Raw genomic sequence first — 27,806 nt, 5'->3', positions numbered from 1 at the left:
TGTTCCAAAAGAAGTATAAGCAACATTTAGCATTTCTCTATTTAATATGCATATGAAAGATTATCAAATATTGTTCTTTTGCACACCTTCTTCTGCATGGCACAAAATAGTACTACAGGATGAGATGAGATGAAATGAAATAAAGCCACTTCTTAAAACTGTGCATAGTAAATGCAAAGGTCCTGATACTCAAATTCTGTGAGACATTCAAGTTTCATTAGGAAGGAAAATGACCTGTTTTAGAAGTTCAAAATCATGTTTTCTACTTACAAAATGTAAATTCATAGTTGCAAAGCGGTTTCCCCTCTCTTTGGGAAAAATCTACTTAGTACAGGTGGAAGTGGTGGTTTTAGAGAGGCCTTCGAAAGTAAGTGAACAGCTACACATCTGTAGGTTTGTGGATGCTTACAAACATCGGCAATGCATTTTTCCACCCTGGATGCAGCTTGACATTTACCCTACACAAATGCTCTATACATATGTTAATTATTAGCAGAGCCTTGGAATTATGCAGCAGTGGAGGACAACGTTATGCATTATCAGGGGGCAAATAATGAACAAAGCCTGGAAGCCCACGCTTTCTTTTCTGTCCAGATCCAAGGATCTCACCTAAATATTTCTTTAATGCTTTTTTGGGCCCTGTAGGGTCCCAGTGGAAACTCAAACCCTCCCCAAAGAGACCTAAGGGGTCAGGTTGTTTCTACTCTGTATCCTTTTCTATTCTTACATTTTTTGTGGGACTCAGTTCCACTGTGTCCCAAAATGGCTGCCAACACTTCCTGGTTGAAGAGTTGACAGCAGATCAAATTTCAGTAGGGTTTCAGTAGGCTGCTGGGCTCCCAGATATCTATATTTTGTAAATTTTAAATATCTCTGAAACTACTGAATGGATTTACACCAAATCACAATAAGCATGCGGTCTGTACCAACATCTAGCTTTCTGCCAAATTTGGTGTAATTCCATTTAGCGGTTCGGGCTATAGTCATGTTCAAAAAGTGAAAAATCCCCATAGACCCATGGGGAAAACGCATGTTGGGCCCCCCCCCTTTTTTTTGGTCTCCACTTGACCGATCACCCTGAAACTTTCAAAACAGCAGCTGAACCAAAAAGAGGTAAAACGCAAGCTGACAGAAACACTCACTTGCAGATAAGAACAAACTGCATGCTGGATAATGCAGTCTTCCACCATCAAACAGCGTGAGTGTTTCCGGTTGTGATGCGGCGCAGGTGTGGTCAAGACTACTTTAGGCGGATGGGCCGACCAACACAATGAAATCCTGAACGGACACCCCAGCACCCGAGGCATCTGAGGAGGCTAATCGCGTCATGCCAGAAATCGAATTAAATGGTTTTAAAGTCCCGCCGTGTCCCTATATCTCTTTTACGGAAGTGATAACCTTGGGCATTTTAGCGTGCAGCCATTGTCGCGCAATGGGGACCCTTCCTGAAGTGTTCCGAGGTACAGCGGCAATGACCTGGACCGCCGTCAATCCCCAAAAAGCAGCGGAATCTGTTGTCAAGATGGCAATCCATCACATATGGATAGACGCGGCCACTAGAACCAACGTCTCCAGACGTGCTGTGGATGGGGACTAAGCGGCTGGAAGAGAGGACTTTAAACACCGCTTATGGTCCAGCACAAGTGCAGGGGTTCAACTTGAATACATAGAGAGGTGTTCCCCTGACAACAATACGGGGTAGTTCACATGAACTCTGGGTCCATAAGAACCTGGTAGCATAGATAAGAACGGGGGTCCAGAAGAATAAAGGGATAATATTCCAGCGAGATCGATACAAGTGGAGTGACGAAAATGTCTGAGTGAACTCGGAGGAACCGCTATAAACATAGAGTGCCCATAATGGGGGTATGTTATACAAATAGTATAAGCAGAGGGATGAGGTGATGCCATGAGGGAGTTAAATAATTTGACTTTGAGGTATAAGGGCTCAGTTAAAGTCCCACAAGCTTAAACGAACTAGCCTATAAAAATGAAGACATGAGAGATAGCTACTAGGCAAACACTCTAGGAAGTGTAGCGGTAGAAATACTAATGTACATGATTGCTCTACTCTTTCTGCTATCATAATTATGCTATTCTCCATAGAACATATCTGGTTCTGAACCGTGGAGAAACGCACACAACCGCCACCCCCTGTAGCCAGTGATAAGTGCGGGAAACCATCTTTATACCAAAGAGAAGGTAAGGCAACCAACAAAATGCTATAGACCGGGGGGGATTGAGTATAGGCAATTAGAAACTAAGATCAATCTTTACTCATTTTCAAATAATAGATACCCGCATAGACTATAAACGTGGACACCCAAGAGCGGATGGTACCACGAGAATAACCATAAACACACGGAATAAATGAAAACGCTTAACTCACTAATAAAAGGTAAGTTAGACATCAGGCAAAAGTGCCAATAAGAGATAGGACAAAATGTAAGATAAGCCCGAAATTAATTTCTGCAATAATTATGTTTAATAGAGGAGAATGATCAATAAACTGCCACGCTAAGAGACATCTCCATAACCCAGTGAACCTGGTCGCTAAGGGATACTTAAAGCACACTATCGTGTCACTTCGACAAGATCCTTAAAGGTCAGTAGTATATATACCCAAGCCAAATATTAAAAAATTGAATATTGTGTTAAATGTTCCTCCTTCACAAAGTAAAAGATAATTTGATTAATTACTGGAACTCGAATTAATGGTGGAAGACTGACTCTGACGGTAGCGGAGCCACTTTACTCTGACCACATTTATTAAGTATGAAGTAATAAATGGGATTCATTACATATGCCCATATCCATAAGGCCAATGACTAAAGTGTAACGGAGGGTTTGAGGCCAATGAAGGTGCAATGTATTTAAGAATGTACAATTTTATAAGCATGTCTGATATGTTTTTAGAGAAATGGTTTGTCATCTTGTGTCCTCTATATAATAATGGTCATATCCCAAAAAAATAATAACTTGAGACCTTAGAGATGTACCAAGGTGGGAAACTCACACATAGTGAGCAATATAGATATCAATGGCAACACTAATGTAACAATCAATGGTAGCCTATATACGATATTTCAGGAAAAGATTTGTCTTAGGCTGAAAGTGTAGATGCCAATGGTATCAATGCAAAGTCAAGATTTTCTGGTGTACCATACTGATAGACATCTCTTTAATACACAGAAGGATACCATTTATATGAAACTGAGGACCCCATTATTAATTGTCCTGAGGAAGGTGTGACCGTATCCATGGTACCAACACCGAAACGCGTCAACGCACAGAAAGATAGAGAATTCAACTAAGCCTAGAAGATACCAACTATATGCAAATTTAATAATTGTGGTATTAATATGCGAATTGAGTAAGGCTATTGGATCCCATAAATTGGTTGAAACAACATTTGAGCGAGTATTATTACTGGGGTGTTTCTGTTATTCTGTATATTTTGTGTTATTGATATTATTGTACTGTACTGTATTTACTTTGCACTTAGGTTCTTATGTAACCTTTTTTTAATTGAGAAAATGTCATTTATGTGTTTTTAATTTTTAAAGGTATGAAATGGTAATCTACATTGTTGACACTATGCTTTCAGAAGAATTGATTGATTTTTTTCTGAAATTTTAATTCTGCAATATTATATATTTATTTTAATAAAAAGACAGTAAACGTTATGGTTTTTGGCCTGTCCCTTAACAACATGTTTATGGGTGTTTTGGATACAGAATAGTAATTATTCCTGTGCACACTGATCTCTACTACCACTCCAGGGATTTTCTCTAGACTTACTTGGTCACTTAGTACCCTGGTTCCCTGGAACACGAGGGGTCTTCTCTCTTACCTTGACTACATTTTTTGTCACAGAATACATTTTAATATGGGGCATTATTTATCAAGTATACTGACATTTTTGTTTCTTTTTATTCTTTTAGATAAGGCTGTCAGTACCTTTATTTTTAGAACTTCTTAAGAACGTTAGACATTTGCATGTTCTAAAAATATATACATATAATATAATTAGTAACCTTGGACCTTATCCTCTTACGGTCACCTGAATAGACCCACATACTATTCTTTGGAGAAATATTAGTATTCATCTTAAAGAGCAGATCTTCTAGGTTGAATTATGAATTTTCATCACAGTTCATGTAATGCTGTTTCAATGCTTTTCCTTCTACTAATAAATGCAGCTCATGTATTTTACACAACAATCCAATTGTTTTAATAAATGTTTTAAATGCCAATTTATGCATTTCTTGTGTCTCCTTTTGAGCATGCCTAAGGTAACTACGAAAGAGTAGATCTGTTTCCACAATTTCCTTCGGGGAGTCAGAGTGGTCATGTTCCAAGGTTGCAAGTACCATCCAGTACCCTGTCAGGTTTAGAGGTCTAGATGGCACCCTGCTAGTCATCCAAGAATTGGGACAACATATTCTAATGATATGTGTGGAGTGTTCCCACATTTTGACGCATATGTTGTCCAAACGCACAGTCTTACTTGATTAGTAGGAACCGGACAACACAGGCAGATCACGGATACCACAAACCTAATGTTTAGGAAAATTCTATGTTTAGGATTTATCTTGAGAACAGTTAATATATGACCACACCCCTAATGTAACACTCAACAAGTACCAAAAGAGATGTAGCACATCTCATTTCTTCTATGCAGGCTAAGAATAGGAGAACTACAGCTTTACAAATCTACCCTAGTTATTCTTTCGGACTTCTTCAACCTCCCTGAATTTGACAGCTAACACGGCAAGCACATAGAATTATCAATGCTTGGGGATTAAATACGAAGAAAGTCCCACCAACAGCCTGCAAAGTGCTTTCCTGTGCCTGTGGCTAATTCATGAATCTGTCTCTCTTCCATCTCTAGTACACATGGTGGGTGTTGAATCAACAAAAGTACTTTGATGGCGGAAGCAACATCACACAATCTTTGACATCTAATGACATCGTAAATTTGATACCTTCTCCAACACTGAAACTTTCAAAAGGTTGATATTTTATGTTGAGCACCTAGTTATATGGACAAGAAAGTATGTAAACAGAGATCTAATGTGCCTTCCATTCCTTTTGTTACCCGAGACTAGGAATAGTGAGGGCTGATCAAGAAGACCTTTCCAGGTAAAGAGATTTTCAGAAATGCCCATTACCATAAAAATAGTATAGAAAGCCAGTGCTCTATTTAGGACAATGCCCATTAGAAAGTCCCTAGAAACAGGTAACATTTTTGTGCCTTAAAATATATTTTAAGTACAATTTAATATGTTTTCATAAAGACAATTGCATATAAATGCATAAAAGCAAAACACAGTTCATCTGGTTAGGTGTCACAGCACAGTTGGTGAAGGCCAGGTGACTGGACGGAGAAGTTGCCCACACATAAATGTGTCAATGTTTGTGTGCATGTAATAAAAATATAACCAAAGTTCCGAACCAACCTACCAGTATTAAAATCGGGTCACAAGCATTTTACCATTATGGCTGTAACTGGGATAAATGGGTTGTTCAATCCAAAAGAAACATCTAGGAACTAACCAGATATATTCAGGCCTACAGTCGATGTGGAGGTGAAAAACCAAGGCTCCAGTCCCTACAATAACTTTCAATAAATGGATGTCCTCACATTTTATAGAATAGGACAGAACCCACTGACAAATACCATTACGTATCAGGCTAAAATTATAAAGCATTCAAGTAATCATCAACTGAATTTTTATGCTGGAGCAAAGTAACTGTGGCCAACATCGATAGACAGCAGGCACACAGCCCCCACATGTGCCTAGGAAACAATGCCTGGGTGGCACTCTTCCTTCCAAATTGGGTTCTGGAGGCCTCACTTGTCATACTAATGCTAATGATGGAGTGAGCAGATACCATGGCAGACCAATCAAATGCAGAGAAAAGGAGTTAAGAGAGAGTAGAGGATCTCATTGAATATAGCCCATACTGTAAAACATGAATACTGACTTGCAAGTTGACAAAAAAAATCACAATCAATGCATCAATTTTTAATACTGATTTACCTCCTCTATTTAAAGCCTACGCCAAGTCATATGATAATATGTTCACAGTAAAAAACTATGATTTCACTTGACCTAGTTACACACACTAAAGAGATTACTTCACCTTAAATGACCAAGTATGGTTTTAGTCTTCAACTATGGAAAGAAGCCACTAGTAGACTATTTGGATAGAAACTTTCAAACATCAATCAAACAAGGCACGTTAATTATGGTACTCAAACAGACCATGCTCAAAAAGAGTGCCTATGTGTGAAATTTCAAATAGAGAACGAAAGGCGGAAATAGACCTCATACATATATCATAATCATTACAGCGAAGCCTGTCCGTTACATTTATCGTACAGCATAAATGTGATCTCATTGAACAAGGGTAATTGTCTCACTCATAATTGCCCCTTTTACAGATAAATAGGCCAGTTAAAGCCTCACCATGGAATCTTCACTAGAACTCAGTGACAGAATAGAATGTGGAGCCGTGTCCACATGAGTCAGGGAAATGCGTGAAACCAGAAGGAGAGCCCGAGAAGATTAACTCATTAGGAGGCTTCAATATACAGTATAAGTGCACGTAGATCAACTGGAAAATTCACGGGACCACATAACTAAGTCCCTATCCAAAGCCACTTTACACAAGTGTCTTGCTTAGATCCCGCCCTATAATTGACCAACCTAAACAGGACCAAACAGTATTGAATGCCTGGGGTTTACCACCTATCACTGGTCATTTCCCTTGTGGGGGATGCAGTGTGTGCCACCTGACAGTGACTACAAACATTTTACATCTAGGAGGAGGGAAAAGAATGGCATTTGAGAGGTCATACTAATTGTAACTCGAGTAATGTCATCTACTTGATTACTTGTCCCTGCGGTCTTAGATACGTGGGAATGACCACCAGGAGGATAAAAATGCGAATAGGGGAACATCGCAGTAACATGAGATGCGGTAGAAACACCACGAAACTGACCGCCCATTTCCTCGAGCATGGCCACTCCCCTAATGATGTAAAATGGGTAGTAATTGAACAAATAAATTCGAGCAATGAAGGAACATTGTTCGAAAAGGAACAAAGATGGATATATCGCTTGTCGACCCATATACATGGCCTTAACGACGATATTCCTTGGGGATCAGTCATGCGCAGATAAATGGGCGTCTTCCAGCACAGTTTTGCTTTCCATAGATATCCTGCTCCTGTCTCCCGCCGTTTTCTAGGTCTTAGAATATGAAACCTGTTCATTTTTCTTTGATCTGAGAAAATGAATGATGCCCTCTGTTCACTTTTGCTCTGTTTTCGGTCTTTTGACTGAAAAAAATCTTGAGCATCTTGTAAAATTACAGTGACCGCAAAGTCCCTTTGGTGGGCCCACCATAAAAGGAGAAATAACCTTTCCTTGCTCTGCTAAGTTTGCTCTATGACCATTTTTGCAGCGCATATTTTGTTATCAGTTATCAAAAGGTTATTGATCTTTTGGATTTGCGAAGGTATTCTTTCCTCAGTTTAAAACCCAAAGTCTGTCTCTCCGCGCATATAAATAAACAGGCGCCTTTAAGACAGTGACGTCACGACGCTGGTCATGTGACCGCTAGCAACGCCTTACACGCATTCTTCTACTTCCTACTTCTTAAAACCTACGGTATCAATGCCGCGCTTGTAGATACGGGCGGCGGATGTGGCTGCCGTAGGTTCTCGAGCGGGGAGCCGTTCGGAAAGAAGTAAGTTCACTGCCTTTAGCCTAATAAGATCTATTGTGCATTAAGGTCAGTAAAGACATGACAGACTATCGTATCCTTATTTAATTTTCAGTTAATTCTGAACGTGAAGATTTCCTCCTGCCGCTAAGCCCAGGGGGTCCACTACACTACGATATTATGTGAGTGTTTGGCTGTCCCCTTTTCCTCTCTTTAAGTACGTAGGGCTTTTGATGCACTCCGCTTTCGCAAAGGTGTTCTTTTTCTTGTTCTTTTAATTTATGCTTGACATTCCAATGTTAACATTTTTGACGAGCACTATTTTCTAACAGTCACACTTTGTTGTGAACTTTAACGTGTAACAGACATAGTTAACACGTTGATCTCAATGCTGTGAATTATTAATAAATAAGGAAAACATGTTTTTTCCAAATAGTTTAAAACATGCTTTTATCTACAGCATGCTACACGAGGCCACACGAGGCTGATGCACATGAACAGAGATCACTAAAATCGATTGATAATTTTTGATACTGTTTACAAGAGCTCATAATTCAGACGCTTCTGTTTGTATGTTTATTTTCACAGATTTTTATGATTCTCCCACAATGAGGAGATACTTTGGGAAGAAGTTTCCATAAAGAACTTCGACAATTCAGGTCGTATCTGTTCTCTTTTCTACCTCACAGGTCTGGACACTTTAGGGGGTGTCCACCAGTGAGTAGAAGTGTGTTTTTTCTGGTCCTGATGAATGCTGAGCTGATTTAATGCTCGATTAGCAGAAACATGTTGACCATATTTTACTACTATTCTTTCTTGCACTATTAATGAGACTTACTGGTTCAAACTTACACAACCACTTACCAGTCCTGAAAAAAATTATTTTTTCACACTGGTTTTAACAGAGTTCGAGCTACCCTCTCATTAAAATAGTTTTGAGGAGTAGTCCATACTCTTTTTAACGCACTTTTCACTTTTTCCGTAACTAACGAGGACCCGATGAAGACAACTGGCTACCAGCTTTCAGCTGGGGCCTGAGGGTCCTTTTAGTTAGTTCTCTCTGAGCACGTGCACTCTATATTTCTTCTACTGTATTAACAGTTTTCTTTGATGCTTGAAACTCTATAATTTCTTTGAAAAATTCTTACTATAGCATCTTATTTCTGCATTGAGCAACACTCTTGTTGATTAATATATTGCTTAGATCCCATACAGACAAGGAATCGGTTGGCCCTTGTCATTCAAATAAAGTATGCAGATCCCTCACCGGTGGCCTGATATTTCCAGGTTGCTCCCATTATATTTTGTCACAGAGTTCTGATGAAGACTGGCTGGTGAGGTTTTATCTGGCCCCTCTCCTTTTCACCGGGTCAAAACGTGAACACTAACACTAACACAAAGCCTAGATTGGAATATTTGTCTGTTGTCCTTTGTAAGCATATTGTACTTCTTACTTTTCTATCTGGAGAGACTTTGTGTAATAATGTAATTTTACTGTCAGATTGCATTTGTTTCTTTGTGTGTGATAAGAATTGATATTACTATATACACTCTTATGGGTTGATATAAGCAATATCTTACCATCTACCTCAAGGTTAAGGATGCTGATTTGGACAAATGAAGTTAGGATAAGCTAATTAGTTTAATATCGTCCATTCTTTTGGTCTCTCTGACTGGACCACTTTTGTTGCATATTACAATTTATCCTGGTCCTTGGGGTATTGTTGGGTTACCCCATTGATTTGAATAGTTTTTTTTAAAGCAAGCAGCAATTCTACAGTAGAAACAAGGCTGGTATATTATAGCCTGTACATTTTGCGCAAAAATGGTAAAAAGGATGAAGCTAGGGACTCAACTGGGTATCTGAAAAAGGAGGACTCTCATATCACAAAGGACTTTAAAGAATTGTATGGTGATCTATACAAGGCAGAAGACGTTTCCCTCATTCGAGTCAGTGTCATTGCATATCTGATAATCATACAAATACAGCATCTTTGCTTGACCAAGAGCAAGTTTTCTTGGTATAGCCAGACGCAAGGCAGGCAATTCACTGGGACTGGACAGATATATATAACATTCCATCATAGTCTCGCTCCTATTATGACATGGCTATTCAATTCCTTTTCAGAGAATGGGTCCATTACAATCTCAATGGTGGGACCCATGATAACGTTAATCCCAAGTCTGGCAAGGACCTCTTCCTGTAATGCCCTTACAGGCTCATAGATCCTTGTTAAATGTGGATAAAATAAGATATTCACTGGCATTTTATGACTTGGTGGGGGCTGGTAGTACCAGGATTGGTTCACCTAGATGAATCTGGTTTTGTCTTTGAGAGGAATTTAGGAGAGAATACACAGGAAATACTGCAGATGATCAGGAAAAGTCAAAAACGATTGACACTGGATGAAAAAAGAAGACTTGTGATCCTCTACACTTGCAATTCTTAAGCAAAATCCTAGAAATCTTTGGCTTTGTGCTCATATTCCGGCAATGGGTTCTATGACGGTGCAAGAGACCTGTTGCATCAGTCAGAATTAACAGGGGCTCCTCTCCGTCACTAGAGAAATAGAGGAGAACCAGGCTGGGTTACCATTCCCCACACTCTTATTTGTGCTTACTATGGAATCACTAGCAGATAAAGTACATAAAAGAGGCTCGTAGAAGGGGCAAGATAGGGAAGAAAACACACTGCCACTATGTCCGCTGATGACATAATGGTATCTTCAAAAGATTCTCCTCATTTCATCCTGCCTTGATTGAGTGCAGCAGGGTTTCTGGATACAAAATGAATGTACATAAATGTCAGATCCTGAATATTTCTGTCCCACATGTTCAGGTGGGCTTCCTGACAGTGCAGTTCCCCTTTACAGTGGTCCACAGGAACTACAACATACCTGGAGATCTATATTGCCCTTTCTAGTGACCAGATACTACAGGCCAAACATGCCCCACTTCTACAGGTGTTGCAACAGGTGCTGCAGGCTTAGAAAATGTGAGGTCTCTCTTGGTTTGGCAGGTTTTGACAATTCAGCCTAGAATCCTCTTCGAGACTCTTACATTTCTAGTTCCAAATATAATTCTGAAAAATGTTCAAGGAACCATAGATCACTTTCTATGGACAAGGAAAACACCAGGAATGGACAATACCCGTACCAAAGGATATGGGTTTGGGACTTCCCAACAATGCAAGGGACTAGCAAGTGACCAAACTTTGATATACATTGTAGTAGGCAAGCATGGACCTGAAAACTCTTTTTGTGAACCAGCCAGTCACAAGGAAAAATATTTGTAAAGTTCCATGGATCATTAAGAATCACCCATTACAAGGGCTATGATAGCAGTGTGAGATTGGAATATGAAACGTTTGGGCCTCAGTACATTGCTCTCCTAGTTTCCTATGATAACACTGCAGAACTGCGGGCTTTACTTCAGCAACAGAAGAGCATCTGGAGCCCAAAAGTTGTCAGAGTGGGTAATCTTTTTGAGGAGTTTAGTATCAGTAAATCTGAATATTTTAAAAGAGGATATGGTATACCAACTACAGAAATATACCATTACTGGAAGGTTTGTCATTGTGTCTTGCACAATTCCACTATACACAAGCCAGTTAGACTCTTGAAACACTTGAGAGGAGGCTTATCATTAAAGAGGGTGATAAGAAACTGATGTCAGACCTATTTAACATTCTAATGAATATAACAGTCACAGAGAAAACTCAGACACAGAAAGTGTCAAAAACCGAGCTGGATCAAACACATTAAAGGAAAGGGAAGAGAAGAGATTTACTAGTGTTTACACTACGTTGGGAGCACAAAGGGAGGTGATGTTAAATATAGTGACATACTGGTACTACACCAACCAAGTTACACAACCTGAATCTTTATAGATTAATTGCATGTTGCTGGGAATGTGAGGTAGTCTTCAGAGCATCATACGTTTAGGACCATTGACCTCAATGCTGCGTCGAAGCATTGTGATTGGTCAGTGGGGCCTGGCCTTGCTTCCTGTTCCAAGATGAGGAGAGTAGGAGCAGAGAAGAGGGACCCAGCGGCAAGGTAAGTATTTTTTTTTGCGCACCCCAACCCCCACTGCGTGACCCCCCCCCCCCCCGCGCGAGCTCTGCCACTGGTGAGCCCTGCCGGCCGCCATTGGCTGATTACAAGGTCAGTGGATCTGACAAAAACGGTGTCGGACCCACCAACATCGGCCCCTGCACTTCACCGGCCGCATTACGATGCGGTAGGCAGAGAAATCAGGTGGAGGGACCGACTGTGGTGCTTCCTATGAGCTCAAGGAGCCCGTTGGTGCATTAGGTAGACACCATAATCCCCTAATGGCGGCGGCTCCGCAGTCGGAATTTATGGTGTAATTTTCTGACAGCCTTTCCATGTTGGCCTTTTGGACATAAAAAAGCTGTCGGAAAGGATTTTGGGGACCCCTAGCAGGGCCCCCTGTCACCCCCTTAACATCCTTGCACCGTTTGGCAGGCACCGTGCGCAGGGATGTTTACAAACACTCATTTCACTATGACAGCTTGTGCTATGAGTCATTCCACCCACCGCATATGCTGCCATAATGAAATGGATGTTTCCGACCGCCCTTGAGGCGGTCACATCCAAATTGCGAGGTCAGAACCCCTGAACTGTGCTCAGGCGGTTCCAGACCGATACGGTATCGGGTGGACACAAGTCCACCCAACATCGTAAGCAGCCCCTATGTCTAAAACCTCTCTACCATGATTCCCCATGTACACATTGCTAGGCTTAGCCACAAAAAGAGTAAACAAGTTGGAAGTATTGTTATGCCTTGCCAGACAGGTCATCATGACCTTGTAGGGAAGAGAAAGGTCACCAGAATCTATCAAATACAATCGTAGGTTGTGTGGTATACTGGGGATGCAGTAAATGTCATTATCACTAGAACATGGATGTGACATGCTTTAGATGATATGGACATTTTTTCTTAATTACTAATTTTCAGAATTCAGAGAGGTGACTTACCACCAATACCTTAGAGTCTTTCATATGACCCCAAATTAAAATTGCGCCTGAGGCATCAACAATCCGAACTAGGTGAGGAAGCACCAAATAATGTATGAGACTGTAGCCATTGGAGTTTATGCCTTTAGGCCTGGACCTTGCTTTGTTGGGGCCTTTATATATGTTGGTGACAGTGAAAGAGAGGGTGCATATGGTAGAAGTACTTCAACTGGTTCAGTGTCATTTACACCTGGCCGGCCACTGGTTTTGACAAGGTCTCTCTTATCTTGAAATACCAATAAAGATATCTGAACCATAAAAGGAGAAATGCACACTATCCTTTAGTTTAACATCTGGAAGCTTCCTTGCCTTCAAATGTAGAATTATTCAGCAAAAAGGACAATAGAACATATGAGAAAAGTGCACAGAAGTCAGCATTTATGAAACGTTGCATTTGTTTTTTGGAGTCACCCACTTCAGGGGTGAAGCTTGCAAAAAATATGTTCAGTGATGGAAAATGTATAGAATCAGAGTGCTACATTCCCAAAGAAATAATGGATTTAAATGTAGTTATTGTGGAAAGTGAGAAGGATTGATTGAAGGATATTATAAGAATTATAGCTTATAAAGGGCTAAATAAAAGATTCACAACTGGCATAAGGTCATGAAATATAGATGCATAATAATGACACAGCAATTTCAGATTACCCAAACGAAATGAGCCATTCTAGAGTGTCTAGCTAACTCCAGGTCAGTTTTTTTACAACACAGGTTTCTAACTTTGACTCTGTCCATTTCATTTTCTTGAGATTTCACAGCAAGTACGTGTGGTTTGTTGCATGTGATCAACATTCAGAAAAATTCCCAACACAAGAAATACACTTTGCACATGTTCATTGTGCAAGGTTTATGTTAAGGCATATAAATGCTTAGATATAAATGATAGAGCCTAATGGATAAACAATGTGTTTATATGTTATTGTTTAATCATGTTGGACCAGTTTATCTATAGTCACTGTTTATCGCTATTATACAATGCCACAAAAGCTTTAGTTGTTGATGACCATCAAGAACTGTTAGTTCAGCCTACTTGTGCTTGTCATACTATTAACATAACAATGCAACTGAATAAAACTAGAGAGTATTTTTAAAGGATCACATATAGAAATATCACTAAAGCATTTACCTGAATGAGTCAAGGAGTCCCAGTTCAATGGGAATTCGGAGGATTCACCCTCTTCAACTGAAAAAGAAAGACTGTATTAAAACAGAGCAGCCTTTTAAAAAGTGATTAACAAGTCAGGCAGTCAAAGTTCTTCATTCGATCAAGACAAATGACCTTAAAGATATAATAAAATACATTCTTACATTCCATCAAAATATCAAATATATTCAATCATAACAAAATAACAAATACAAAGCCAATATGACATTTTAAAAGATAAATACAAGCTAAAAAAAAATTCATACAAGTTCATAACTGACTTCTAACGCATAGCGCATACATGCAACTGTAAAGTACCAGCTGGGCGATAAAAGTGCTTGTACGAAGAACATAGCAGCCCTGCATTGTCTAAAGTTTGCTTGTTAAATGGTAAAATAAAGAGCTTCCTCGATGCAGACTAAAATTTACAAAATATCGTAAAATGCAACATTCTTTGTACAGAAGAGCAGTCACATGGGCAAACAGGCACGTTTTTTAAATAGGTGCCCTACAGTGGGTAGGCCTCCAGGAAATATACAATATTAAACCACAATTTAGTCAGAAAAAATCTACGGTTTTTGTTTGAGACCCAGGTAATGTTCAACCAGCCAAATAGTATTGTCCAAGCAGACATTGAATCTTAAATTTTATTAATAATCATTTTGTTACATCAAACTATGCCAGTTCAAGCATAATTTGAAGAAAGAAACATAAGATTGTAATATCCAGCAATGAAGCCAGTAAACAATTTGGAATTTTGGATACAGTATAATTTCTAGCATCTGAAACAATTTATAAGCACTATTGAATCAGCCATTTAAATACAGCCCAAAAAATCCATGATGAGCAGGACTAACGAGTAATAAACTGGGAATCAATCTCATGTTTACTGTAAAAATGATAAAGTATCACATGAAGCAATTATTAGGAAATTCTGTAATGGGCAAAAGGAAAAAGAAAACACTCTCCCAGGACTAAGCACAAAAATAAAGCAGAGAAAAAAGCTTGTAAACTAGATTTCCTTTAGACACGTTCTGAAAGCCGCAGCTGTTTCAATACGAAATTCCAGGAAACTTTGTTTGGCATGCTCCTCAATGCCAGGGATCCAGTGAGAAGAGCAGTGTACCAAGGCGGCTGAAATTGAAAACCGGTGTACCCCATATGAACTTGGCCAAAAAACAAGTGAATATTAAAGCAATAGGACACTCTAAGTAATTGCATTGAAACATCTTCATGTTTCTAGGACAGGTACCAATAAAGGATCAGGAAGCCATGGATATCACCACAAAGAGAAATGAGGTCTTTGTAAATCTCATATTCCTGGTGAAGATCTCTTTAATTGAACCCAATCCAATAAGATTGACATCCACAGCACTGAAGTACTGCTGAAGAGTTATAAAATAAGGACAAGTATTCATAAACCTTTGCGAATACCTCACTTAGATAACAGACAAATCATGAATGGACCATCAGAATAGGTTTTCCACCTAGATTCAGAGTGAGTGATGCTTTTCTAAACAGAAGATGGGTTTGCCCTAAGAAGAGTTGTACAATCATTTGATCCTGGTTTTACAAATATCTTTGGTTATAAATCTACACTTTTGATCCTAGTTATACAAATATGTTTGGCTAAAAATGTACTGTGGGCCTTTGTCTTGTAAAAAGGATATTGTTTTGTTTTACTAAGTCTGGCAGCAAATGTGGCGTTATTTCACAGAATTTTCAGTGTTCTTTGGCTTACAAATTCATATTTAAAATGTGCAATTTAAATTCATGCTGTCTATTCTTGATAAAATTCTTTGCGAAAATGAGGATGTTTCTTAAATGAGAATTTGCAACTCCACACCTTTTACTTATGCCTGTATTCTAGTTTTAAATCTCATAATTTAGGATTAGGAATTGGATTTCCATGCCTAACCCACAACTGCATGTGACATGTATATTTTCAAACTCTATACAACAGCACGAAAAACAGGATTTGGCTATAAACACCAAACGTTTTTTGTTCAATTATTTGTTTGAAATAGTTGCACATTGATTGACAAAAAAACTTACCCTAAATCAGCTCTTTGAATATGAAAGAGAAGTTAAACTAAATTATATCATATAGAGAAATCGTATAACAAGTTTCAAAACAGTTTTTATTTTAATGTTACCTTTAATTCATTAACAGTGTATAGGCAAATTGTAGCTGTTACTTTAAAATTAATTCTCGGGCACAATCTGCATTAACTGATTTGGTTAAAATATTTATTGTACATTACACTGAAAATACCTCAAAGATATTAAAGCATTTATACTCCATATTCTCCATTTGAAGTTGCCACTTTTCAACTAAGTAAATGATATATTTGTAACCACTGTGTAGTTTACTATACCCTTTAGTTTAATTCAGGAGTAAATACAGCCAATATTTACTTAGCATTCAGTTATTAAAATGCATGACAATTAACACTGTTAAATGGCAAGCACTACATATATTATAGTTTGGGCTACTGTTAATCCACATATAGCAGTGCTTTTTAAACCCAGGCCCATTTTCTACAGATTTAGAAATAATAGGGATCTAAAAATATTTTATATATGTAATATTAAAATACATATTTCAGGTGGTCGTGTATTATGGTCCTCCAAAGACGGTGGATAGTTCTTGGGGGCATCTACAAAACACTTAGTATTTGCTCTTATGAATAATGATGTCATCAAAACTTTCAATATTATGCTGATAAAGCGTCTCTCGCCATGCACTACGGGTGCTTTAATTCATTTTTATAGTCCTGGCTTGTGATATGGAGGTGCTCAACAGCTCTAGGTCTTTCATAGTCATACTTCTGTTTGTCAAGTTTTCTCCCATGGGTTATTCAGTTATTGATGACCTTGTGAGCAGCATAGATGTATCTTCATTGCAGGGCTACAAAGTAGAATGCATTGCTTTTAGTGGACCCGATTCATTCACTATAGGGTGTAGGGTCAGTGGCGTAACAGGTCCCAGCTGCCCCTGCGGTGCACCCCTCCTTCCCCCTCGACCCCCCGCCCAAGTTCCAGTGGGCCCCCTCAGCACAAATCTCTGCCTGGAGAGCTTCTTAATGAGTCCGGATGGGGCCCCTCCATGTACCTTGCGGGGGGCCCACTCAAATTTTGTTACACCATTGGTGGGGGGGGGGGGCTTTTGGTACAGGATAAGAGAAATGAGCCTCTCTAAAGAGGCTCATTTCATAATTCTTTTTGTTTTTTATGACATTTTGGGTTGGCTTTTCAGGTCTTGGCATTGCAACTTACGGTCAACATTGGACCCAGATTGCTTTTTCTCAGGATATCTTTCAAATACCTCTGATTTCAGCAATGAATTTGGTTTTGTTTGTCTCACGTTGAAGCTAGAAATTTAATTGATCTCTTTTGCAAATAATTGGAACACATACTCGTACAAAGTGCTCAGAAAGTAATTTGATATTGAATGTCATTTCAGAAATCATGACTGAAAGATGGATTACTTTCTTTAGAAACAGAGTTCTGATGCAACTTATAATGTTCTACTTAAATAATGTGTTAGTTTATTTGCAACAACATTGTGCAGTTTTCAGAATCTCCTGCTCGGTCTTTACTCTTGTACAATGACACGCAAAAATAATAATTTAGGTAAATGTTATAGAATGCATTCAAGTGAATGTCAAAGTCCACAAACGAATAACAGGAGAAAAGATTACATCTGCCTTGAAACAGAAATAATTGTCTGCACTTTGAACACCTGGCTTGTCAATACCCCGCTGGTAATTTGGGTTGATCCCCTATGGTGATATGAGTCTTTCAATACAACCAGATGAGAAGACCGCATGAAAGAATTTGATAGCATTAACAATGCCATGATGCTTTTTGCATTACATATTGACAAACCTTTAAAACAAAATAGCAACTATGGCTTTAATTACATCATATCAATCATTGCCCTCAGTCAATTTCACAGCTTAAACGTTTCTCATGAAACAATATATCCTTTTTTTTTTTTTTACTTTCCATATGTTTTAAACATAATGCCTGGAGTGAGTAGCTATTTTTCTTAAGATATGGGTAGTTATTATTCATTCTGGGAAGTCTTTTTCCAAGAAGAGTTGGTGATTGCTTTTAATAAAATAAAAGAGCAGACCATTCCACCCTGGCCACCTAATTACTCCAATAACTTATGTGCAGATCTCAACATTGCCGTTGAGTAACAGCAGGGCTCAGTCACTAACAAATCAGAGACAGCAGCCAGAAAAGCTGCATTCCAAGAATGAACAGCATGCATGCAGCTAAAATGGACCACCAATACATCCGAGGAAGATGCGTGAACATTTCTAAGGCACCAGGTGACCTGATAGCTAATCAAGGAACTCTTCATTACTCAGCAAGACGTTACCACATACTTTACCCTTTGAACTCCTTTAACGAGTACTCCAGTGTGAGACAAGTGTGAATATTTTTCACCTGCATCTAGCACTAGGTCTACGCAAACTGCGTGGAAGAATGATAGGAAGAGTCTCTTTTGAAAGGTCATTTGTTCGATATATAATTCTTCACATTGCTCTGATATCATGCCTGGCTACGACAAAGTTCTAATAACTGGTGATTTATTGGAGACGATTCCTCTTTATCAACAAGTAGCCGCCACTGCAAAACAGCAAATCAATTCTCTGGTTACGGAAGCAGACAGAAACAAACTTGGTTTGTTGCCTTGTCTCACTGATTTACAAACATGGTTGTGTATTCAGAGTCTTTAAGTGGTCACGTTCGACCTTGGTGAACCCAATTACCGGTCTTAAGCGGCAGCCATTATAGAAAGACCCTCTGGTCTCAACAGAAAGGAAGATGTACAGGACAGGAAGCCTAATAGTCGTGGTCGCCACTAAGTGTGACCTTGCTAGACCAAATAAAACCTCCCTCCAGGATATTCACCCTTCCTGAATATTTAGAGGATAAAAAGTCAACAGACCTCTGTGGATATTGGCACAATAATTATTGCAATTTCTACAACGATGGGTGATAGGTTCCAGTGGGCAAAGGGTGGAATGAGTCACATCTGCAGCATGGTTCAGCCATCCCACATAATGACAGCCTCGAAGCACCGCAACACAGGAGCAGAAACCTGCATCAAAAAACCGAACTGATCACAGCATCACAACCAATCCATAGGGTCAGAATGAGTGTGTGGCTATTTTGCTGCTGCATTTTCATCACCAGTGAAAATGCCAGCTGCATCAAACTCCTGCAGCCTTAGTGCAGATTAAAGAGAAAAGGTGGGTCCATCCAATTAAATAAAAATCCTTAGGAGAAAGAAGCCCCCAGCACAAAATAACTTAACAATGCAAGGAGCTATCACATTTTAAACATTGCTATTTGGGAGAATTATTACATGAAATCCTGCCCACCACTTTGGCCCAGTCTCCCAACTAATCGCTGCTGAAATGCTTCATCAATCTTGGCTTCAGGCAAGCCCTGAGAATGCCAATGTTCAATCTGGAAAGCATAAACCTTTCCAATGTTCATCACTTAGCTTGAAACACAAATCCAGATTTTCTCACCAATAGCCAATACAGGACTGTGGATGCAACTGATCTTATGACTGAGTATTACATAGTTGGGGGCCCCCCTTGGCAACAGCTAAAAGAATCACAGTGCTATTTGCCATTGTCATAGTTTGCGACTACTTGCATACAAAATAGTGTATCCATGCATGTTGTTGGTATGAAACTTATTAACCATGGACCAAGGTACAAATCAAAGAACGTGCTGTGTAGCTGTTATACTTTGCACAGGCAGACAAGAGTGTAGAAAGCCATGGCAGAAAATAAGGTACATAAAGGAATACTCCCTGTAGCCCATGACAAAGATAGTAGTATGCAGTGGGGGTCAAGAAGTTTTAGGGTTTGGAAAATAGCAACTTTAGCATAGAGGAGATCATCTTCAGAGAAACTGTTGCTTGAAGTTTTATAGTCATTTTTTTCCAGAAGGGGAAAATTGGTGTTCCTGTTGAATGTGGACTGGTATGGAGAGCCAAATCCTGGGTATATGGTAAGATTAGTCTTGGCATATAAATCTAGTGCTTTCCTTTAAGCATTTTTCATTTTTTTTCGAGCCCGTTGATGCTTTAAGTTGGGAACCAGTGGATTTCACAAAGTATGGGAAATTCGATTACATCTAAAAACACCTGTGATGAGATCAGCTTCTGCATTCACAAGACTTTTCAGTGTATGTTTACTGAACCACAGTTTCACTCCAAAGCTCAGCGTCATTTACGAAGAACCATCTGAATAGAACTCCTATTGCTTGGAGTTTTGAGAAATTTCAGACCATGCAGGAGGTAATGTAAGTAGGTCTACCCATCAGGCTTCCCGCAATACTCTTGCAGTGCCGAGCAGAGTTGAAGGAACATCTCTTCGTGAAACACCACATACTTCTTCATGTATGGAACCTTCCACCTCTCACCCTTCATCCAGTCCCAAATAGAAGAGACTCCTTAACCAATACCCCTTTCATTACTTGGTGTGCATAAACATGAATCATCAACCAATGTCACTGTATAAAAGTGCTCCACTGCTCCCAACTTTAGGAGCATGGCTGAACGACAAAGGTAAGGCAACCTTGCACCAGGCCAAGACACAAGCCAAAATACAAGCCACCATTTATGCCCTCTGCAAACTCCATGGCAAATTATATAGCCCTACTACGAAACCCATCATGAGAGTCACAAAATCAAAACTCCTTGCGGTTGCTGGGTACGCATCACAGGCATTCCCAGGTAGGATGGAAAAGATGATGAAGAAAGCTCAGTGCCAGTGTTACAAAAGACTTTTTAGGCTCCCCAAGTACACAAGAAATGCCCTGATTTGGCTTGAGTTTGGCCTTGTACAACAAAAATACGAATGCCGGAGCAGCCTGGTTAAATTTTGGTTCAAGACAACAAAAGCTCAGAAAGGATTCCTTAAGGAGGCATTGAGAACAATATTTGAGGGGTTGCCGAACCCATGGCAGAAATATTGCCTGGAGACAGTGGCAGAGTTGGACCTATCTACAGCATCCTGGTCACAAGAAGGTCTAAACTACTTTGCAATAAAGAAGGTGCTAAAAAAGCACACCGACCAGATATCAAGGAATGATGATCTTGCAAGACTGAAGGTAAACATAGGTCAAGCCGGTCTAACTAAAGCATACGAGCTGCATAAAATCCAGCCATACATGAACAGTTCACTAGGAAGGAAGTGTTTGAAGGAAATTCAATGGGAACGTTTAGTCCCCCTTCCAATAAAAGAACTGAATCCGGCTTGGAAATCGTTGAACAATATTATCAGTTGCAGGCTGTGTAATTATAGGGAGGAATGATTGGTACATCTATTATGCTGCTGCCCTGCACTACTACAGCAGCAACGTATTCTGTTAAAACCAATGTTCCTGAGACATGGGACGAGAAGATGCGCCGATGCAGTGGCACTGCTTCAGTCAAGTATGGAAACTTCAGATCTGGTGAAATTTGGCAAATATATGAACATGACACGAGCCCTAATCGGAAATAACGCAGAGGAAAAACGTGGGCGGCAACCGTGCCCGGCAATTAACTAAAAATTAATCTTGTACGAAAGCCCAGGAAATATGGACCTTTGCCCATATTTAATATTTAATTAAAAAAAATATATCAAATATAAGAACAAAGCCACATTTCAGATATGGTCTGGTACCACTGACCAATTAATAGTCTTACATTTTGATACTTGTTTAGACAAATGTTTTATAATGTCGATAGATACATTTTTTTATTGTAATTCTGGATAAGCAATGCAATTTTACAAAATTGGAAGTAATTATGCAAAAAATAAAATTCATTCATTCATTCATTCATTCACTGCTCCCAACTGGCTGTGCCTTATGCAAACTTTAACACATACATATGACTGAAGTACTTCCAGCGTTGTTGATTTTGCTTTGCCTAAACCAAAATATCTTTACATTTAGGTCCTGCTTGGGACCTTTTTCTGTTAATCCAACCCTGTAAATTGGGAGATGAACATTGACTCAGGGTTTATAGAATTAAAAGCAGCATGGATCTTACAACAAAAAGACACTAGTTCAAAATATAACTTCCTCAGTCATATGAAAATCAGGCTTTCACACAAAGGAATTGAAGACAGAAAAAAGAAAAATCAAAATTACTTACATTATAATATATTTATAGCACTGCGTGGGTGATTCAAATATACAACAGCATTATCGCCTAACAATTTTATACACCTCTCTCCCACGCAGCACTTTTAACCTGTGCTTATTTCAGGACTATTTTCGTCCTTTCCTAGTTCTTAATTTGAAGAAGCTACTGGGATATGACAATCAATACTGCATTTTGTGTTAGCTAAGGTGGCCGGAAAAGGAGTGTGGCTTCATCCGGGAATCTTTTAACATGCCTTATGACATTTTTGTCATGCAGGCAGGAATTAAAAGACAAAACTAAAACTAATCATTAGAAAGGGCATTCTTCTTTGCTCACATATCAGAAGTAAATGAGAATGATTTTAGAGTAAACATGTAACCTATGAGATTTTAGGATCCACCACTTATTTTGTGTATTTAAATGTTTTAGTACCGAAGTATTTATAGAGAATAATGCTGAATTCAGGTCGGAATTCACAAACAATATAGAAATTACATATTAATGAGGATGAGAGAAACGACAATGCCAGATCTACATTACGCAGAATAAATATGTTACATTATAAAAGGAGCACACTGTTAATCCTCCACCCAGCCCTCAAAACCTATTTTCACAATGAGAACGGACAGTACTCCAAAGATGGACACCTATTGTCCAATCTAGAATACACTCCACAGTAACTTATGATTCAAACACAACTCTCAAAGTCTCTCTCTTATCTTTATCTCCCTTGCTCCACTCTGACTGCTGTCTCTTCCTTTTCCTCACCCTCTAACCCGGTCCCTCCCCCAGTATCCCCATCTTTCTAATTCTATTCCTTTGCTGCTTTTCTTGCTCCTCTTATAACCCTATTTGCTCTCGCTTCTCCTTTTACTCTAGATCATTACAGGTCTGTCTCCAGGTTTCCTTCCTCCTGGTAAACTGAAGTACCCTGCACAGCCATGTGTACCTCTAGCCAAGCTCCTGGTGAACAAGAGAATCACTGGTGAAAACCAAGCAGCACTGGTACAGAAATCATTCATAGCTCTCAGGTGTCCATCACTTAGGGCCTTATGCTGTTTTACTCCAACTATTACCCAGAAAAGAGACTACGTAATTCCAACACGTCAGTCAAAGAGAACAGTGTATTTTAATAGGAGGCAGGCGTTGGGCCGGCATTTCGTTATCCAGTGACTCTCACAGCTTTGAGGGTGGGAGACATAATGTGCCTGATACTCCTTACCTATTTACACATGGTTGATGTTTCCCAGTCTAAGGCATCGCTAGTGCTAGACAAAAAAATGTATCAACAAAAGCCATCACTTTTTCCTTTGTCAGTGATTGCTTTGCATGGGTGGTGCTTGGATGCCTTGTTCACTCACACCCCTATGGGAAAGTCTTTAATGATCAATACGCTTGCTGCTAGAAGGACAGCAGATGAAGCCTTGATACCCAGCCGAGGATTCTAATTTCCTTGTGAGTAGCATAATGGAGTCCTCCGGAATTGCTTCCAAAAGTGCACATTGGGTTGGCTGAGGAGAACGCAAAGGTCAACAACCATGGGTACAAAATTCCTCATTCCTGGCATCACCTTCCATTTCACTGTTTGTTTTAACAAGTTGTTGTTCTTCCAATCGTCTTCATGTTGGGGGGCCGCTTTCATAGTGGGATGAGCTACCACGACTGAGCCATGCCCCATTTTCACTTTTCTAGTCACTGCCCCCTGTATTGTGTGGCTGGATGAAATATTTGTTACAGGGCTGATTTGGGTTTCCAGTCCTGCCAATGTATTTAAATCCCAATATGCTGTGGCGGCATCTACTCCAGCACTATGAACAGTGGGGTTGCCGTGCTATGCAGCTCTGACTTGAAGCAACACCATGGAATCGCCGTAATGCAGCCAACAAACACCTCTGCTATATGACCTTTGCAGGCCAGCCCGACCCAGAAATATGCACGTTTGTAATGCTTTATGTAGTTCATAGTGCTTGCAATAATTATTCAAAGTTTTACAAGCTTGGAGTGTACTTGTGGATGCCTGTGGATCATTTTGATTTTACATCATGTGGCAGAGAATTATTTGAGAGGTCTTTGGGCCAGATGCATCAAGCGAAATGCGCTCGCAAAAGGGCCAGATTCTGAGAATCTGGCCCTTTGCGAGTGCAATTTTTGCATTTGGGATGCATCATCCCAAATGCAAAAATCGCAAACAGAGAATTCGCTAAATTGCGATTGTTTGCATTTAAGGAATCTCTAATTGAGATTCCTTAAATGCAATGCATGAAAGCATCAAAAATAGCGAATTCGCTAATAGGGCACGCAAATTACCACGAAGTACAACTTCATGGTAATTTGCAAAAACTTTGAAAAATGCACTTTTGTGCATTTTTCAAGGTTTCATGTTGCGCACACACATGCCCTAAGGGCATGTGTGTGGGCAACATATGTGCACAGATCACATTCAGGGGTATAACAGGGTGTCCTTTGGACACCCCTGCACCCTTGAACTCGCAATCTCAATTTGCGAATCGCTAATTGAGATTCGCAAATTGAGATTGTCTTCCCATTCATTCCTATGGGCCTCTAGGCCCATAGGAATGAATGGGGATGTATTCATTAATTGCGACTCGCAATTTGCGAGTCGCAATTAAGGAATCGCTTTTTTTTTTGAGATTGCTTGATGCATTCCATTTTGCTATTCCTTATTAGCGATTCCTTAATTTTCGCTAATAAGGAATCGCAAAATGGATGCTTGAGGCATCTGGCCCTTTAAGTCTTTGCTGAAGGCCAGTCGATTTCCAGTATATACATATTGGCATGTGCATTACTGGAGGGGCAGTTTCCTTACCAGTTTAGGTCTTTCACACAGGTTTCAACACAGAATAAATGTATTTAACTTGAATAGTTGATCATTTTCATGAGAATGGGGTCTAGAGGCCCGTGGCCTTAGCGGTTGAGAGTTTGCCGGAGTGTGGGGTTGGGGAGATGTGGACTGACTAGTTTAAAGTTTTCATATAGATGGTATCTATTGACTGGTGGAAGCTGTATGGTGAGGTTTGTGCATATGTTGTTTACATGGAAAATGTTTCCACTATAGGGGACAGCATCTCATGAGCAATTGTGTTTTCAATCCTAAATGTTTCACCATACTCTCTTTCTGATGTCTTTGAGGGAGGTGTGTTTTATTTGCTAATTTGTATGTGCGGGCATATTTTTGTTTTAGTTGCATTTCTTAACCAGGAAAATGTGTTGGATTGGGAAGATTAGTGGAAGACGGACTGGCTGTCAGGGTAGATACCTGTTCCCAGTGGGGTTCTCTCCTTTGGACACATCCAATTACAAGTTAAAGTTTGGGTCTTTGAGGACCCTTAACAGGTCATGCCTTGTATTTAAGGAGAGGTTAACTGCCATGTAACACTGAACATCGAACCACACCTCCAAACCTTCATAACAAATTCTAAAACCTGATAAAGAAGTGAGAGTTGGGGCCAATTTCATTTTAGTTTCAATCATCTAATGCGGCCATGCCCACCTATAAGAACCACAAGTGTAACTCCACCAGAAACCAGAAACCATTTTCACTTTAAACCATTAGGTACCTATGAGGAAGATCACTCCCTTTATTTCTAGTTTCAAAATGTAATCATGGCTTATTAGCTGGCAACCCAGACTATGAATTGATGACAAATGACTATTAGAGAGCCATCGCAGTCCACACCATGTCATGAGCAAGAACATAAAGACTTCTTTGAAGTAATAAAGAACAGTGTATTGTGAAATGCCATTCATACTATCACACAATTCAGAACACAGGGGTTAATCTTGAAAAATTGGGTGGAGAAAAGGGATTTTCATGGATGAAGCAAAAACAAACCTACAAGTGGGAAGGAAACAGCCTTCTTGCATGGCTTACCTTCAGCATGCTATGTAAAAAAATGCTCCCTTTTACTAAAGAAAAACGCATTGAAATGGCTCTATGCAAACTCATTGGTGCAAGCCGCTGGACTAGCAATTGCATCAGGTGCATTTTCCCAGGAGGCTGCAGGCTAGGAGGCTGCTTTCAGACCTGGATGGGCCATATGACCCAGACATGCCACCTTGGCCCCATCCGAATTGAGGCCTGCTGTACTATGGGGCTAGTTTGAACATTTTTGTCAGGTTAAATTTGGTTTCATGATGTGTGGACATAGACATCAGAATGTGCAATTGAGCGTGCCTCTATTTAGACACAACGATGTGGCTGCTGGAAGGTGACAGCAGAGAAATGTTTTACAACTTTCCACTCACAGCTCATTTGTTGATCTATTTTCAATTTTCTACTTAGGAGGAACCAGCACCTGTCCTCAAGCAGTTCGTGGTAGACACCTAGCACTTGTTCATCCAACATTAAGATTTGAGAATTTAAAAAAAAACTATAAAATGTGTTTAAGGCAGGTAGTTACTACACATAACAATGTTTTCTCAACTAGAGCATCAGAAACCCGCATTTCCATTAATGTTTAGTAGTTATGGTACTTTAATAACAACATTTATGTTAGATCCGTTTTGAAAACGACTGTAAGGCCTGAATCACATCTTCTTTATAAATGGAGACGTTGCTCTTCATTAAAGTTAACTATTTTTTAGAATGGATTTCCCCAGTGCAGCAGCCAGGATATTCTTACAGTTAAAAGATCAACTGCTTTAATAATCATGCTTTGGGTATTCACTCATTAAAGCAGGCGTCTTCATTCTTAAAGACGCTTCACCCCTCTCTGCTCTACAAACTTTGGTTGCAGCACTTCAAAGAAGCGCGTGGAGCTTCCCGGCTTTAGTAACAGATTAATGCCACCTAAATTAATAAAGGAATGCAAATTGCCAACTCCCAGATCTTCTGCCTCCTCTCTTTCTGGGAGGTTCATCTCGTGTACTGCACAGTTTAGCTTGTGTTTTTTTCTCCAATTCTGAAGGCCTGTTGCTTGAACTTCCTGCTGCCCGGATTAAAAAATCTGTACGCATTTCATAACTTTTGATTTGCATCTTAAAAACCAACAGGTAGATTCATCAAAGACCCGTTTTGCAAGTCTTTAATAGCGATTCATAAGGAATCGCTATTACAGACTCGCAAAACGGGATTCATGTAGGAATCGCAAAATAAAATGAGATTCCTACACATTCCTTATTTGCGATTAGCAAATTGCTAATCGCAAATAAGGAATAACTCCCCATTCATTCCTATGGGCCTAAAGGCCCATAGGAATGAATGGGGAGTATTCCTTATTTGCGATTAGCAATTAGCTAATCGCAAATAAGATAGCAATTTCAAGGGTGCCAGGGGTGTCCAAAGGACACCCTGTAGCACCCCTGAAATGCAAATTTACACAGGTGTTGCGCACACACATGTCCAAAGGACATGTGTGTGTGTAACATGCAAAAGAGAAAAATGCACTAAAGTGCTTTTTTCTATTTTTTCGCAATTTACCACGAAGTCAGACTTCGTGGTAAATAGCGACCAAATATTGCGAATTCGCAATTTCAAATCGGTTGATGAATTGCATTTAAGGAATCTCTATTAGAGATTCCTTAAATCCAATTCCTCGCAAATATGCGATTTCGCAAATAGCGATTTTTGCATTTGGGATGATGAATCCCAAATGCAAAAATCGCACTCGCAAAAGGCCAGATTCTCAGAATCTGGCCCTTTGCGAGTGCAATTTTGTTTCATGAATCGGGCTGCAAGAGCTTAGTAGTT

General features: G+C 39.6%; 1 protein-coding gene across 1 annotated transcript in view; it reads right to left on the bottom strand.

Annotated features, from left to right (window-relative positions):
- Positions 1 to 27,806, bottom strand: part of ZNF423 (zinc finger protein 423) — a 536,708-nt gene that overhangs the window by 455,892 nt on the left and 53,010 nt on the right. Inside the window, exon 2 of the mRNA XM_086945443.1 lies at positions 13,906 to 13,962. Within this exon, the coding sequence (XP_086801569.1) occupies positions 13,906 to 13,962 (57 nt within the window). The remainder of the gene's footprint in view (positions 1 to 13,905; positions 13,963 to 27,806) is intronic.

Source organism: Lissotriton vulgaris, chromosome 12 (genome assembly GCF_964263255.1).
Source record: "Lissotriton vulgaris chromosome 12, aLisVul1.2, whole genome shotgun sequence".
Classification (NCBI taxonomy): domain Eukaryota; kingdom Metazoa; phylum Chordata; class Amphibia; order Caudata; family Salamandridae; genus Lissotriton; species Lissotriton vulgaris.
The sequence above is the reverse complement of the archived record's forward strand: the minus strand, read 5'-3'. Positions and strand labels throughout refer to the sequence as shown.